At 31.4% G+C, this 17,369-nt stretch overlaps 1 protein-coding gene and 1 long non-coding RNA gene across 2 annotated transcripts; both read right to left on the reverse strand.

Moving 5' to 3' along the window:
• Nucleotides 1-86: 86 nt before the first annotated feature.
• LOC106797717 (uncharacterized) lies at nucleotides 87-1,067 on the reverse strand. Its single transcript, XR_001386872.3, has 2 exons — nucleotides 496-1,067; nucleotides 87-317 (listed from the first exon to the last, which is right to left on the reverse strand). It is a non-coding gene; the product is annotated as an uncharacterized lncRNA (long non-coding RNA).
• A 1,821-nt stretch (nucleotides 1,068-2,888) lies between these two features.
• Nucleotides 2,889-7,765, reverse strand: LOC100783696 (ABC transporter G family member 21). The gene is made up of 5 exons (XM_003556207.5): nucleotides 7,243-7,765; nucleotides 6,011-6,818; nucleotides 4,394-4,564; nucleotides 4,109-4,287; nucleotides 2,889-3,705 (listed from the first exon to the last, which is right to left on the reverse strand). The coding sequence occupies exons 1-5, from the start codon at nucleotides 7,477-7,479 to the stop codon at nucleotides 3,052-3,054; spliced, it is 2,049 nt and encodes a 682-aa protein (XP_003556255.1). The 5' UTR covers nucleotides 7,480-7,765; the 3' UTR covers nucleotides 2,889-3,051.
• Between the last annotated feature and the right edge of the window lie 9,604 nt (nucleotides 7,766-17,369).

Genomic DNA, 17,369 nt, shown 5'->3' on the forward strand with positions numbered 1-17,369 from the left:
TGCGAGAAAGTGGTAGTATATATTTAATCCGTTAGGGAATAAGAGTATCAAAATTAATGAAAATTTCTGTTTGAACAACTTCATCATAGAATAAGTATCTTTTATTTATTAGGCCAAGGCATCTTGGAGTTACATGACGAGAAAATAACATAAGCAAGTGGTACAGACATTAATAGCACTACTTATAAACATGGTTGAAGAGCACCATATAACAGTATCCTTAGGACTCTTCCCATAATTCCAAGTGCAACAACTATTATTTTTTAGTCTTTCGTACTTTTTACTCTTGCATCTTCAGCTTATTTATTGCTGCTTGCCTGAAAAACCAATCAAAGATTATATGATCAGTGCCAGAGTCAATTAAGTAAAACTCATGCATGTATGCTATGGTGGTGTTGTGTGGGTGTAACATGAATACAATTAGCATTTGCTAACTATGAAATGAGCTTAAAAAAGAATTTGCTAATATGCATGCACATATTAAGATATATATACCTTCTTCCTAGTCTGGCTTGGAATTTTCTTTGGGGTTGGTTTCGAGACCGGGGCTTTGGAAGTGCCTGAACTAGGTTTGGCAGAAGACTCTTTCTTCACCTGTCCTGCAGATGGTTGAGAGCAACAAGATTTTTCAACAGGTTTCTCAGCTTTGAGTGATGCCATTTTACACTATTCTTCTAAGGGAACACTTCTCTTCTCCTAGCCTCAGGTTTTAACACTACAAGATTCATCCATTTATAGCTGAATTTGAGCATAGGGATACTAATTACATGCACCAAATTTCCAGTAACCATCTTGAGGGAATGGAATAATCTCAACTATGTGATAATGGAGGGATAATGCTGCCGCATCTAATGCTTTTTACCTTAGGCATATTTTGTAGATATTATTAATTGTTGGATTCATATTCTACAATTTGGTTTCACATGTTGAGGCTGGCATGATTCATATGCCGTTTATCTGATGCCATCTAGAAGACTAGTAATTGAATATGTTCTTCTTTGTTTGGTACTAACAGCTAAAGACCTTGACAAATTTTCCTGTGCCCTTTCATTTTGTAGGGTTTTGGTACCCTCATGTACGTGGACATATACCAAACGGACATGTCATTTACTGAAGTCATATCATCTATTTCTTGTGAAGTTTATTTTGTGCAATTTTGTCCGTTGTTATTTAATATAATAATATTAAGTAATTACAATTATTTTGCATTTGAGCCCAAATAGACATATGAAAACCCTAAACTCAGCAGCCCCAATATTCCATATCTGCCTAGGCGAACATTGTCGAGCTCCCATTTTTAGCCGTTGTTAACCCATCATTGTTTGACGAACATAACATTTCTTTTTCACAATTTAATGAATTTATAGCTATCAAATCCACAAACCGCCGGCATGATGTCTCAATTGAAAATTCTCTTTTCCTTCTGCGTAAATTCCACAGGGGATCCCTCCAACAACAACGTATGATTTTGGAACAATCAAACACACATCAATAGTTACCTAATAACCCTAACAAAACCAACTAGGCATACCTCTATTTTATGAATCTGCGATCACGTAAATGACCACAACGGAAAACAACTTCAATGGAAAAAGATCGCATACAGAAAAGAGAAGTAGAACCAACCCTTAATGTTAACAACAAAGTTCCTTGACGGCTGGGTTACAATTTAGGGTTAAATAAAAGGAACAACTTTATTTACTTAAAATAATTTTTTACTACAAGCAAAGGATTTAAATGAAAAAACTTAATTATAACAGGGACTAAAATGCAAAACCTAAAATTTTATCAAGTAATACCGATGTGGCCTCATTAATTGAGATGTATGTAAATAATTTGTCCACTTAGATGAGGGTTCCAAAACCCTTCAAATTATAAAGGTTTCGTAGAGTTGCTTAGACGTTTTCGATTTATAGGTAACATAAAAAAAAATGTGCCTGACATAAAAAAATGTGCCTGACATAACAATTTTGGGTTCTTTTCCCTGTTAATCAAAGGTAACATAAAAAAAAAAATGTGCCTGACATGATCAAAGAAGTAACAACAAAATTGAGAAAAATACTTTTGATATGTGTTTATGTTAGACAAGATCTATGAGTATTTTTAACCATCAAACCCATCAAAGTTTTTCTTCTGCTTTTGAAATAATATTTCACACTTTCTGATAACGTCACAGTACTAAATTATTTCGATCCATCTGAATATTTATGTACAATACTAGATTAAACTTTATAGGATAAAGGATTCCTCGATGAAGTGTCAGAATAACTGGACATATTTATTTTAAAAATATTACAAAAATAATTTCTTGATGAACATATTGGAGGTTTAAGAACAATTAAACCCTCAAGCATTTAATTAAGTCACTAAGTGATTAACCTTTTCAAATCATGTATTGAACAACTAAGTGGATCAAAATTGGAAATATACCAATAACTAACTTTTTACTTTCCCTATACAAAATTAATTGCCCTGCCTGCCTTTAGTTCAAGGTGTATTACCATCTCGTTTCATCAAAACCAGTCCCACACACCCACTGAATCGTTTTAAGGAGTCAGCCCCTAATACAGGACAGGGTGTGCAGAATTTTCAATTAATTAGATTGGTTTTGCAATTTCACTTCAACAAGATAATAATTGAATGAATCCATGCAAGTACCGAAACAATAAAATTATAAAATGAATGAACAATAGTATGTGCCCATAATATAAACAAGGCCAAATACATATGCTGAGAGAATACGCATTCACTTTATGATATGTTCCAAATTGAAACAATAATTATGTGCCCATAAAGATCCAAAATCACCTTTTGATGGCAGCAATAAACTATTCCCCTCTTGATAAAACACTAGCTGGAGTCTATCTGGTCACAAAAAAATTGGACTATACTCAACAAATTTTGATTGCTTCATTTATGTCAATTAATCACAAGGACTTAAGATATTCACCGTACAATTTGAATCGAATCACCACATTAACTGAGGGGTGATTAATTAAAACAACCAAACTTGAAAATTAATAACATGGTCTCTAATTTGTCAAGTCTTGGTCAGTGAGGCTGCCCCATCCTCAAGGCTAGATATGCCACAACTCTGTATCCAATCAACATTACAGTCAATGCAGCCACATCTCCCCACATAGTATCCTCAAGCTCCAAACACTTTATGGCAGGAAAATCTCTTACCCTACAATGCAACCCTTGTCCACACTCGTATACCTCATTTACTGAATACTGGACTCCTACTAGTAGTTTATAGCAGTAGTGGCTGAAAGAAATGTACTTCAACCAAGCTATAAAAGCCGGCATTTGCTGAATGTAGTATCCACCAGCCAAGAGAAATACCAGCATGGTCACTGAAGCTAGTGATGTGGCCTGCTTCACATCCATGAGAATGGCCCCAAGTGCTAGGCCTATGCCTTGAGAGACTAGAACATTGAAAAGCATGATCAAGAGTGTTAGCACAAATGTGACCAATGAAGGATTGAGACCACCCATCCAATAGGAGATAGTTATAAAGATGGTAGGAAGCACTAGCTCCATTGGTAAATCTCCCACCATCCTAGCAGCATAGTATGAGGAGAGTTTGTACATCCCTGATGATCTTTCTTTTATTAGCATTGGCCTCTCCAGAGGGAAGGCAAAGATGGCATTGAAGAGAGGGAAGAATCCCCAGAAGATGGAGAAGAAGAAAAGGAGTCCAACCTGTTACAAATGTCATGTTGTTAATAAGTACTACTACTCAAGAATTAAAATACCACTTTTTATTGAGTGTTTTTTTCCCATCATAATTGGGGCCTTTGGCTCCCCGGTGGAATCTCGAGATATCCCCATAAGTTTCGGTTTTTTGAGTCGGTTATGAGACTAATCCTTGAGTTGAAACTTAGTCATACTTAAAATTTTTCGTCCCTCTCTAAAAATGTATTTTGCGAGATCTTGTCCCACAAATTTAGCATGTGTTGTCAATTAAACTATATGAATGTTTTAATGCAAATTAACTAGGAATTGAGTATATAGCACAAGAAAAATGGCAAGTATCTTTTACAAGTAGTCATGTACCTATGAATTTTCATCCGAAAATCATAATATAGGTTCATAATATAAATACCTGATCTTGTACATGTGAAGGATCAGAGTGCCACCACAGAAGTCCTGAGAGAATGGATACAGACAAGACTTGGAAAATCCTTAAGCCAGAAAAAGATTCATGCCTCCTCTCTTGTAAACCCCTCTTAAGAAGCACCCTGAATTGCTCCCACCAGCTAGAGGTCCAATGGTTATCACAGCCTATATATCAGGCATAAATAATAGTGTCATTTAGCCATGGTGTTGTGCATAACTAATTAACACTGTTCAACATCAATATTCAATAGAGCAAGAAAACTTCACTTACGTCTAGGTGTTCCTGATATAAGAGCTGACGGATCAGTATTGTTTTGGTGAATGTCTTCTTTAAGAGCAGGATATAAGTTCTTCTTAAAAGATGACATTAGGGATTGTTTGACTGAAGCTTGATCCTCATGGTGGTCTATCTGATCATCATGTTTGACATCAGCAACTACCCCTGCCAAACCACAGAATCTAATGTATTAGAAGGCTCTCTAGTATGGTTTCTCAACAAATTGAATGCAAATCCACTAGTGTTTTTTAGACTCAAGTGACCAAATTTAACAACACGTGATCCAAGGATAAATTATCAACCATGATTGAAGATGCTTCCACCACCCGGCAACCACTATTTCTGTGCTTCAATTCAAATATCTTGTGCAATTATAGGGAATTCAATTTAATTTCTCATCAAATTTTAGAATTAAAGTAGAATGGACTTCTAACTGTCGTAGCATGGCCAATAACACACTGGCTAAAGACTCCATTGTTGTTATGCTGTAACTGTTGATTAAATTGAAGGAAAATTGCGCTGCCATAAAGAACTTTTTACCTTCACAATAAGAAAAAGTACCCCAGTAGTAAGGGTGAGAGCAAATGTAATGACGCTGAATTCAAAGAAAACAAATACTGAAAAGAGAGGAAAAACAAGCACTTATAATTGGAGAAAAAATAAAAAATCTTTTATAAACATTTAGGATGTCTCGTAAGAACTTGTGATACATGGAAATATATGCAAAAAGATTTCAAGGTAAATCAAAGGTAATAATAAACAAAAAGCAGTTCTAATTTATTCCAAATCACATCTGTATGTCTATATCTTTTTCAAAACTTTATCTGTCGACCATGAGAATCGGACCATTCCAAACACCTTTAACATTTATTACATAAAGTGTTCGTTTGCTTTTAGATATTTTTTACATAAAGTTTGTTCTCTCTGTACTCTGTAGATCTATGCCAACACAAAAGAAGACTCACATGTTGCGAAATTGGTCCAAGGGGGGATGAATATCTTTCGTTATGTTGTGTTGTGTCTTATCAATTTACTGCTTCTAATGACCCATTATTATTAGCAGATGTTGCCGCCTTGAGAACAAGGTTCATGGGTTCAGAGATAAAATCCCCAAGCTTTATTATTTACGCACCTCCATTATTTAAAATTTGAAAACGAACCATCACCTACCCAATTAACGACAAGTGTTAAAATCAAAATAGTCAATCTTGTTTCTTGAAGTTGACATGCACAAACTCCCAAACTTTCCTTTCTCATCACAGAAATAAAAATAGCAACCATTAAGGTTTCAAAAGTCATGAAGACATGTTTAGTGCCCCATTGACAAACTTACAAAATAAATTCCCCTCACCATATATCATTAAAACTTGTGGCTAACATTAATTTAAAGATACACTTCTCATTAGTACTATATATTAAAATTTCTTTAAACATATATTCTAATTCTTTTTTAGCTCTAACCCATGCCTAAGATTGATCTAATAGTAAAGATTTAAATAATTTATACACTAAAATCATGAATAACCTTCAACCATTAATTCTATCAAAATCAATTTTATCAAACTTTAAAAGAAATGAGCCCTTAATTTGGTGACACTAGTTAGTACGTACCATTAGCAAGGTCAAGAAGGAAATCTGCTGGGTTCATGAAGTTGAAAGCTGGGACATATCCGACGGATCCGAGATAGTCCATGACCCGACCCGCCTGCCCGCTATAAATTGGGTACCCATCTGACAACACGACCACCTTATCAAACATCCTATACAACCGGCTGGAGGGCTGGTGGATGGTGGTGACGACGGTTCGACCCGCCAAGGCGAGCCCGCGGAGCACCGACACAATAAGTTGGGCCGTGGTGGAGTCCAAGCCCGAGGTGGGCTCATCAACAAACAACAAACTCGGGTTGACCAACATCTCCTGCCCGATACTGACCCGTTTCCGTTCCCCACCCGAAATGCCACGGAACAGAGCCATGCACCCTCCAACGGGACTATTACGACACCGTGTTAGCCCTAGCTCCGTGATCACCATCTCCGCGTGCTCCTTCTTCTCTTCTCTGCTCAAACTCTTCGGAAGCCTCAACAGCGCTGCGTAGGTTAGGGTTTCCAACACTGTGAGGTGAGGGTAGAGAACGTCCTCTTGGGGAACGAACCCTACCTTGCGTTTCACGAAGGTGGGGTCGGTGTGGCCGTTGTAGGTTATGGTGCCGGAGACTTTTCCGGCGAGTCTTCCGGCCAGGGCGGTTAAGAGGGTCGTCTTGCCGCTGCCGGAGGGACCCAGCATTGCCGTTAGCTCGCCGGGGTTCGCTACTCCGGTCACTCCGGTGAGGACTTTTCTTCTTAGCTTTGATTCTTTACGTAAGACGCAACCCTTCTTCTTTTGGCTTTCGAAGGTTATAGTGTAGGATACGTCTTCAAACTATACCACAAAAAGATACACCAATACAAATAATAAGTAGAGAATAACTTGTTTTTACAACAATCTTTATATCATATGATGCTCTCATCACACTAACTTAGTTAATTTGGGGCCTGATTGGATACAAGTGAAAAAGTACTTTTGAGAGTTTTGTTTTACGGAAAATATGTAACTTTTTTCGGTAGAGTAGCTCTCAAGAACACTACTAACCTTATATCCAAATTTCCAAACAGGCTATTGGTGCCGTCGCATGATAAACTAGAAAAAATGTCACATAAAATGAAATATGAAATAAAATAAATGTAACAATTTTATAATTATATATGGATGAAAATAGCTAGATGGTAAAAATAAAATTATTTTGCGAATCTAAACCGGTGGTTATATATTAATTATAAGGAGATGAGAGACGATTTATAAGTACTTTGAGGGTAATGGGGCGTAAGGATTGGTGAAGAACGGAAAATCTTGATGGTGGTGGTGGTGTTGTTGGCTGAGTCTGTTGCTGCGGAGGAATGCCATTATCATCCAATTCTAAACTTGGTTTGATTTTGTTAGTGTTTGAACCCTCTGATTCATGGTGGACCGAGCTGGTCTCTTGTCGGGTTGTGATGGCTGGAATGTTTGTTGCAATAGTTGTTTCTTGCTCAGGGGGCATCATCTCAGAGAGTAGTTATCCACTCAGATATTAACCAGAAAGTACTAATGACAAAGAAGAGTTATTAATTAAGAGTACTACTAACTATGGTGTGTGTATGAAGATGAAGGAGGTAGGAGTAGAACTAAACCAGAAGGAATTAAGAGCAAGGTAGAGAGAGAGAGTCACATGAGAGAGCAGGTGTATAAAGTGAGGAAGGCACGAGAAGCACACAAGGATGTGAATGTGATTGAATGATAACACAATATATAGTCTTAGGAAGAGAGACCACCATCTAACTGCTACTGTGTTGGTGTTGCTGTTGTTTGCTGTTCAATGATGTTATATTGTTAATTTTGTAATTTGTTGCCTATGCTCAAATAAGATTATCAGAATAATACTAAAATAGCATGGTTTTTGGTTTTACCTTTACAACGGGAAATGTATTGTATTGTTGATCGTTGATGGATGGATGGATGGATATAACGGTATTGCATTCAACACAGCCACGTGTGTGGACGGTATTTCGTTGATTCCTTATCTTTTCTGTGAAAAAAGTAATGCAGATTTTTAAAGTTTTCGGAAAAAAGGTTTGTAATAATACTAATAATCAAAACAGCTTGGGGGCCCAATATCCGATTTCATAATATCCACTTGTCCTCAAAGTATGAAGATGCATAATGCTTTTTCTTCTTCCACTCTATTATCGCATATTTGCATGTATTTTTTTACTATGGTAATAAACTAAATCAGCATTTCTTTACTTTAGAGTATAGGTTCTAGGAATTATATATAATTAAACTATCATCAGTCAAGACATGTTCTGCTGGGGATTCTGTTTTGTTTTGCTTTACTCTTATATGTATTTGGAGTATTAACAATTGATATAATTATTAGAATGAAAAATAAAAATCGACTCAGCAGTAATCTGAATTGAACTATTTTACTATTAGATGATAAAGTGATGACCTTTCTCATTATGTAATTAGTCACTCATTGAGTATGTACTTTATTTTAGATAGAGCTACCCGAAAATATCTGAATAAAAAAGTAAAAAGTGAATACTTTTTTTTGCTAGTGCGCGGTTGCTTGAGAATAAAGGTGGTGAATTGAACTAAAATTACATAGGATACATCAATTCCATGTAATGTTGTGAAATGCAGCTTGACATAAAGCAAAACATAATATATATTTCATTAAAAAAGAGAGAGAAATATGTTTGATCTTTTAAAATGAGAAAAACATGTTATTTTGGCACAACTTGTGCTAAAAGCAAAGGCCTTTGTTTTTTCAATAATATATTCTGTTGGTTCTCAACAAAAAAAAAAAAACATGTTGTAAGTGTAATAATGTATATGACTTAAATATGTTTTTATCCTTGATATATACTTGAATTTTGTATTCGATTTCTTATAAATTTTTTTTTTGAGATTGGTTCCTAAAATTTGAAAAGTTTTGTACGAAGTTCCTATTGTTATAATTAAAAGGAATCATTAACTACTCATGTGATCGTTAACTTGACACATTGACAAATTACATGTGATGTAACGTTGGATTAAGTGAGTTATGTAAGTTGATAACGTGTCATCTAACATAACATCATATTTTAATTAAATTAAATTTAAATTTAAATGAAAAATTAAATTAAAATTAAAAACATGCACATTCATTCCTTCCTTGCAAGAAGTTGCAGTAGAATGATAAAAAAAACTCAACTTGACAATAGCCTTTTGACTTCCTACTTGCCTTTTCATTGAAAAACTTCACCTCCTACATAGACTCATACTTACTAAGCTCTGCATTAGTAGTCCACCAATGAAAATCACCCACAAACAATATAGTACCACCTAAACCAGTAGCACCTCCAATTCCTCTAGTATTAACACTACTAACAACACTCACATTGTTTCCAATATCATTTCCATCAACCCTATTAACATTCCCTCTTCCTCCACCGCCACCAACACCACCTTGACCTTATCTCACCAAACCTCATTTCCCACAATCCCAACAACCCTACCATGTGGTTGCTATGCAATCCCTTGCACTGCAGCACCATCATTCCCACCTTGTTCCTCAATTTCACTCAAATTTCTAGATTGGTGTACCCTAATTCCACCTTTGGCACCCACCTCATTCCCTCTAAACCCTTGATTCTGAAACCCATCAACCCTCCCCAACATGGTGGGGTTGCAATTGCGGTAGAAGAGGGGGTGGTGGGCACTGCGGCCGATGGTAGTTGTGGAGTTGCACGAAGGGGCGCTGGGGTTGCTGGTGGTGTGTGTTGATGATAAGGTTGGTGATAGAGGTAGTTGCACACTGGCTGAGAACTCAAACACGGTGGAGGAGATGACGTACAAACCTGAGAACACCACAAAAACCATTAGCACCTTCGACCTTCGAGAGAGAGATTTGGAAAGACCAAACTTTTCCACTGCCAAACCCAAGCTCCAGTAAAGAAAGATTGGGGCTGCTTCATAATCCCACCTTTTTCATTTAAATTGAATTAAAATATGGTGTCATGTTAAACGACACGTGATCAACTGACATATCACACTTAATCCAACGTGACATCACAGGTAGTTTGTAGATGTATCAAGTTAACGATTACATCAGTAATTAACGGATCTCTTTTAACAGCAGAGACCTTGTATAAAACTTTTCAAATTTTAGAGACCCATCTCAAAGGAAAAATTTATGAAGGATCAAACTTAAAATTCGTGTATATATAGAGATTAAAAATATATTTAAGTCTATATATATATATATAATTATAATGAATATGAAATTAATTTCTTAAAAATTGAAGATAGTTATGGATTTTAACAAAATTCAAGGCAATTTATTCAAAATTATTTTAATTTTCGATAGATCTTTTCTTCACCCTTCTAGGCAAACATTAACAGATAAATCTTGAAATAATCTTATCTCTTCTACTTTCAGCTAGCTCTCTACTTTTCTTTCGCCTTTTGACTGTCAACCAAATAAAATATCTTCAATTACATAATCCTAGACTCTTGTTTTGCTGTAGATTGAAGACATCAGGTAGGACACCAAACCTGTACTAAAAACACATGAAAATTCTTTTATATATGTAGGTGGGATAACCACCAAAAAAATAAACACTTTGTAGCTAGCTTGTTTGCCTTAGACTCTCTTTATAGGGTGTCTGTTTTTCGAGGGTGTGTTTGAGAAATAAAAAGTATATGAAAAAAGCATGGTTCCTCCCAAAGACTTTCTAGGTGTCAAATACCAGTTCATCCATAGAAGTAGTGGCTGAGATTGGTGTCGTCTTTGCCATAAAAGCCATTGGTTACAGTATGGGGTCATTGTCACTGAAAGGAGGGTTCTTTTCAAACCTTTTTCTTTCAATTAACCAGTTGAGATAGGTGTGATTTTTTCTTTTTTTGTTACTGTTCTCATATATGCCACCCCACGTTAAAAAAAAGTTATGGATAGCTCAGAATATTTTTATTCAACTTATAGATATAGCTTTTTTGTTTTTAATCAATATGGATATATAGCTAAGAACTTGAAATATTGTTAAGTTAATTAAGAAAATAAATTTGACTTAAAATATAATGTATTATCTATGAAGTTAGAAAAGTTCTATTCATGCATAATGTCTATTTTGAAGAGGTTTTTATCTAATGATTAGCTTCAATATATTTATAGAATTAGTTTGACAACTATATTTGTGGTAATATCTTCCTCAACATAAAAAAAATGTTAAACTATTCTGCAAAATATGAGATTAATTAATTAAGGTTAGGAGTTATTAGGACTTCAGATTGTTGTTGAATTGAGGAAGGAAAAGCTAGGAAGGACGAATAATATATTCAAAACACATGAAGATATTCCCATTATTCTTCGCTATATATGTTCCACCTGACAAATGGTGGCTGATCACTAGAAGCTAGCTTAAGAAGATTTGAAAAGAGATATAATATTCTAAAACTCTTTCGACCAAATATTCACCAGATTATATCTTGACATTACGTGTCAAAGTTTTAATGTTGTAAATGATTAAAACGCTGCCTACAAGTAAGAGAAGTCAATTTTAAATAAACAATTAACAAATGTATGTTTTTCCTAATTGAGAATTTGAGATGACGGTTTATCAGAATGTATAGCTCCTTTTTCGTTGAGGATTTTATTCACCATTATAAAAAAAAAGGGATTTTTTTCGTGCAAATTAAATATCCATCATTTTAATGCATTTTATGGTGAAAATTGCATTTTGTCGTTTTAGTTCTAGTTGAATTACATTTTTTTTGGGTGAATAGTTGAATTACAACTGTTCTCTTACTTTTCAATCTAAGTTTCTAACCTAAACCTAAGGCAACTTCATGGTGGAAATTAAATGACACTTCTCATTCTGATGTTTCAAGTTGAAGTTATGAGTTTGTGTAATTTAGCCAAGGTAAAAATGAGATTAAATAATTTCATCTTTAAGACTAATAGAATTTAGATAATTATCTTATTTTAAATTTTATCATTAATTTAATTATTATCATATTTAATGCTTCATTCTTTCTCTCATGAAGCTAAAATCTATCTACTATATATGCAAGAGTGGGTGACCCGTGCTCTTTACCGGTAAACATTGTTCAAGAATATTGTTATAAAATATTTTTATTAGTTTTATATTAGAAACTATTTATAATAAAACTATTTTTTTTATTTATTTTATCATAAAATATAAATTATAATATTTTTAATTAGTAATTATCCATTGCAGATATATAGTTGATTATATATCTAACAGACTATGATTTTTAAAATATGATAAATGAGAAAAATAAAAATTATGTGTTAAATAAGAAAGTAATTTAAATAATTATTTTGAAATGTTTCAATCAATCTAAAGCGAGATTTCCTAATTAAAAAAATAGGTTTAACAAAATATTTTTATCAAATGACATTTTTAACTATATTTTTTTATATTTAAACATAAATTCAAGTAATTGATGTGTGCCTTGCACGACATATACTAATTTTTGGATAATGTTATAAAATATTTTAAACTTTTAACATGTATTTTTATTTAAAAAATAAGAATTATGAATTAAAACAATAAAATTTTTGTGTTAGATATCATAGTATATTATAATTCTAGTTGATCCTTGAATATGAAATAAATCTTGTTAGAAAAGAAATATTCTTGTGTGCACTCATGATCTCTAATAGAAATTTGTTGTCATTTTCGATGGGAGACAATTTAGTATCGATACCATGATTAAAAAAAAAGAAAAGATAATTTTTAAATTATTAACTATAGGTTTGAAATATAAATAATTGGTTGAAGATTTGAGTAATTTATGTATATTCTTAAATAATGATCAACTGAGAAAATAAAAAAGGTGAAATCATGATTAATATTCTTAAATTTTTTATTATAATTTTATCATTGTTATTATGTTAAATTTTATAATAAATAGAAGTTTATGTAAATATTAAATTAACATTTTATCCTGTCCGTACACTTTGAAGCAAATTATCTTCACTTATTTTTATTTTTTAATTTATTATTTAAATAAAAGGTTTTAGGAATGCAAAATTAAATATATTAATTACAAATTACAATACCAAAAATTAAAATAAAGACATTGAATAAATGTGAACCAAATTCTAAGATTTTCTATAATGCCTTATGTAATCATAAAAAAAATTATTAACTAAAAAAATTAAAATAAAATGGCGATGAAAAGTATTGGATAAATATGAAAAGTTTTTCACAATTTCATTGTTTTTTCTTCTCCTCAATTCTTAGTAAAATTATTAAAAGAAAGAAAGAAATTAGATTTACCATTTTTCTATTTGATAACAAATATATAGGCAAAATAAAAGAAAGTTTATAAATATATAAAGTCAATTAGTAAATTTAAAATACATACGTCTTTACCATTCATCGATCCCATATAGAGATAGATGCGTTTTAAACAAATATTCTATCTCTTTTTCTCTTCAATGATGTTGTCATTCTTTCTATCCCATGTGTACGATATTACTGAAAGCTACAGGTTAAATAAAGGTAATTCCCATAGAAAAAATTATTGAAAAAACACATGTGAATTTGTTGAGAGGAAGATTTCAGTGTATAAAAGAGGATCAAATATCATAATAAACAACAGCATACCATAGAGTTGGAAGACGGAAGAAGGGTGAAGAAGACATTACATCAGAATTTAATTGTTTTAATTGTGACAATGATTTAATTCATATTGATTACTTATAAATTGATTTAATTGTTACATCATTTTAGTGAAAATGTTCTAAATAATTTGAAAAAAAAGACAATTATTAAAAATTTGATTGTTATCAATCAATTATAAATATCAATAGGAATATTATCATTTCAAAACCAAATTATTATAATTTAAAAACCAAAATAATGACAGATCAATTATTATAATTTTATTTATTGATTTTTGACAAAAAATTTATTTATTAAATAATTCATCATTGAATTTATATATAAGGATGCACATATCATTAATTTTGTGATAATATTATATTACTCAAATCACCTAACAATCAGTTATTTGAATTGAAATAAACGACCGTTGTTTCATAAGTCAAATATTTTGGTGATTTATTAAAAGGTTTAATGAAATAATGAATGAGAAATGAAATATATTTTAAAAAAAAGTTGAAGTCATAGGTAAATTGTTCATGCCCTAAAACATTAATTATAAATTTAATTCCCATTTACGTTTTTTAAATGCAAATTAAAAATGAGAATTAATATTGAGATTTAATTTAATTTATCTCATTCAATTTCCCCATTATATTTTTTGTGAAAGTTTTAGTTGTTGTATTTCATAAATGAACTTGATCTTAGCTAGTGTAAAGTGTCGTTACGGAGTATGCTTATACATACAACTGTACAATTACAATATAAAGGAATTCATTCGTTTTTCTAGTACCACCTTTTTTCTTTTTTATAGTCTATGACTGTATGCTTAAGTATTATCTTTTCATTATGTTACGATGCATTTTTCTATGTCTCCTTAAAACAAAATATTACCAAGGATTTAGAGTCAAAATGTATTCAAAGTATCAAATCCCCCACTTAGGATTCTCTAAATCAAATCCCCCACTTATATAGGATTCTCTAACTACAGTACTTTTCTCCTTTATTTTTTTTATATTTAAATAATATTGAAACGTACGTATATCCATTTTGCCTTTTTTTCTTCTTCTTTTATTGTAGGGCACACTTTGTTGTGTTATTCCTTTTTATAATAATTAAGCACAAGTGGCTATGTGCCAAGTGTTTGAGCATTGATCTAGTGTCGGACGCTTTCAACAATTTCCAACAAGAAAAATAATAAAATGACCCTAACTTTAATTGAAAATTGGAACCTTGGTTGACAGTATGACAGCGTTTTTTATTAAATAAAAAATAAAAATCTTCCACCCTCATTCTATGCATCTTATTTTCTTATGAAATAAAAAAGCTAAGGGAGAAGGGAAAGGGAAAGATATTCCGTTTTAAAGTGATGACACGGTACAACTCTTGATGATAGTTTAGAGTATTTACTAAATCTCATACATTGACAACTCTGAACTCTACAACTCACACTTCATATTTAGAATATTGTAAGAAGATATATGTATGTATAAAACTCTAGTTTAATGCTAAAATCTTAAACATCTTTTAGATTGGTTTAATAACTTGTTCAACCGTTCGTTTTCATAATTAACAACTACAGAGAGAAGAATATGATTGCTGAATAAATTTGCAAAGCAAGTTTGTTTTCTACTTAGATTATTATCTTGCTATTAGAAATGAATTATCTCATGCTAAATTTTAGTAAAAGATAAGATAATTATTTTGAAATTTTTTGTTTATCTTTTTGTTTCAACCATTAATGTGATTCACCGAATCACCAACAAAATGCTATGTGTCGTCTATGCTATGGATAAAATAAAGAAAATTCTCTAATTAGCGTATGGTAATTAGAAAGGATTCAAACGGATTTAGATTTTGTGGATGAAAATAATTTAATTGAATGATGAGACTTTATTAAAGACAATTAAGGAGTCCAATGAGATAGTTACATATACTTTTTTAAGGAAAACTGTATTTTAGTTTTTTATTAATTAGATTGACATTATTAATAATTTTAAATAGATCGATGAAATTTTTAAAAGCATAAGAATGGGAGAATGTCCCAAAAATTTTAAAATATAAATCATATGAAAATACAGTGTTATATATATATATATATATATATATATATATATATATATATATTAGTTTTTACAAAATTTCAACAAATAAATGCATTAAAGTATGTAAAAAAATCTATAAATCTACGTATGTTGTAGATTTATTAACAAACATAACTATGTTACTATTGTTGTGATTATTTTCGGTCACTAAAGAAGTCAAAGAATGTCTAATTTTTTTTTAAAATAAATCACATGAAAATACATACCATTATATTAGTTTTCACAAAATTTCAACAAATAAATGCATTAAAATATGTGAAAATTCTATAAATCTACGTATGTTGTATTTTATATGAAGTCTTAGTTTTTTCTTTTTATTAATCAGGTATAAGTTTAAACTTCAAACTATGTCACCACTGTTGTAAAAAAATGCTAGTATTTCGTTAGAGCAATGGATGTAATTTAAGTAACACGTTTTAATTTATTTACTTTATCTTAATTGATTCTTACAATATATTTCATATTATAATTAAACAACTCATATATATTTTATTCTTATAATATAATTTTAAATAATTTTAAAATTACTCCCTAAATGATCCTTAAAGGATATAAACAACCATTATTTATACAAGTAATTAGAACTTAATTTTAAGTAACCGAATATAATATTAGATCAGTTAAAAAAAATAATATCTAAAAATAAACAACTTATTAAGTAATGAGCTGTTAAGATGTTATTATAATATACCATCTATGACTTACATCAATCCAATAATTTTTTTATAAAGTGCACCTATAACCAATAATTTGAAAATGGAATTGCACCAATCCAGTACGTAAAAAAGTCTATATGCGCCTTCAAATTCATATACTATCTTTTTAAAAAAAAAAACTTTTTATCACTCGTTTACAACATTAACATTCACTTTGTACTGCAATTTTGGCTAAGTGAGTATTTCTTGTACTCTCAGGACCATGAGTGCTAAAAAAATTCAAACAACTATAATATGGGGAGAAAAGAAAAATTAATTCCTTTCGGTGATAATGATAATTTTATTTTGTTGACTTTTCTAAAACTCATTTAATTCTTAAATTTTAACTTTTTTAAGCATTAAAGATAACAAAATTTTAATTTCTAAAAAAATATTTATTTGTATATAATATTTTATATTTGTATATTTATAGGTAAAGAAAATGTTTTATATGTAATAAATTTATTATTTTTAATGAAACCGCTGTCTATTTTTTTATGAAATATATATTTATCATACTTGGATACAAATGATCTATGTCTACAAATGATCTATGTCTATTGTTTCATCATGAGCCCAAAAACATCATAACCGGCTTTGACTTAGCTTTAACAAAAAAAATACATCAACAAACACAGTGGGAAATAAAATTATTGAAAGTTTTGCAAAGGGATGGAAAATAGAAAAAAAAAAAAAAAAAAAACTGCACATATACACCATACGTATCCAAAGGAGCTGCCACAAACAATAAGTAATTAATGGAGCTTGACTCATCCATGAAATGTAAAAGTTATAGTCCATTAACGCACGCACAACATAATTACATGCATGCGTTTGATCAGGATATATATAACAGGTCACCATTTTTCCGTCAACCTTGTCATCTACAAAAATGGAATTCAAAGATAGTATACTTCATCTATTGTGATATCTCAACGTACCAAGGAAAGCACTACAGGGATATCTAAGTAGAAATCA

The sequence above is a fragment of the Glycine max genome, chromosome 20, assembly GCF_000004515.6.
Source record: "Glycine max cultivar Williams 82 chromosome 20, Glycine_max_v4.0, whole genome shotgun sequence".
NCBI lineage: Eukaryota > Viridiplantae > Streptophyta > Magnoliopsida > Fabales > Fabaceae > Glycine > Glycine max.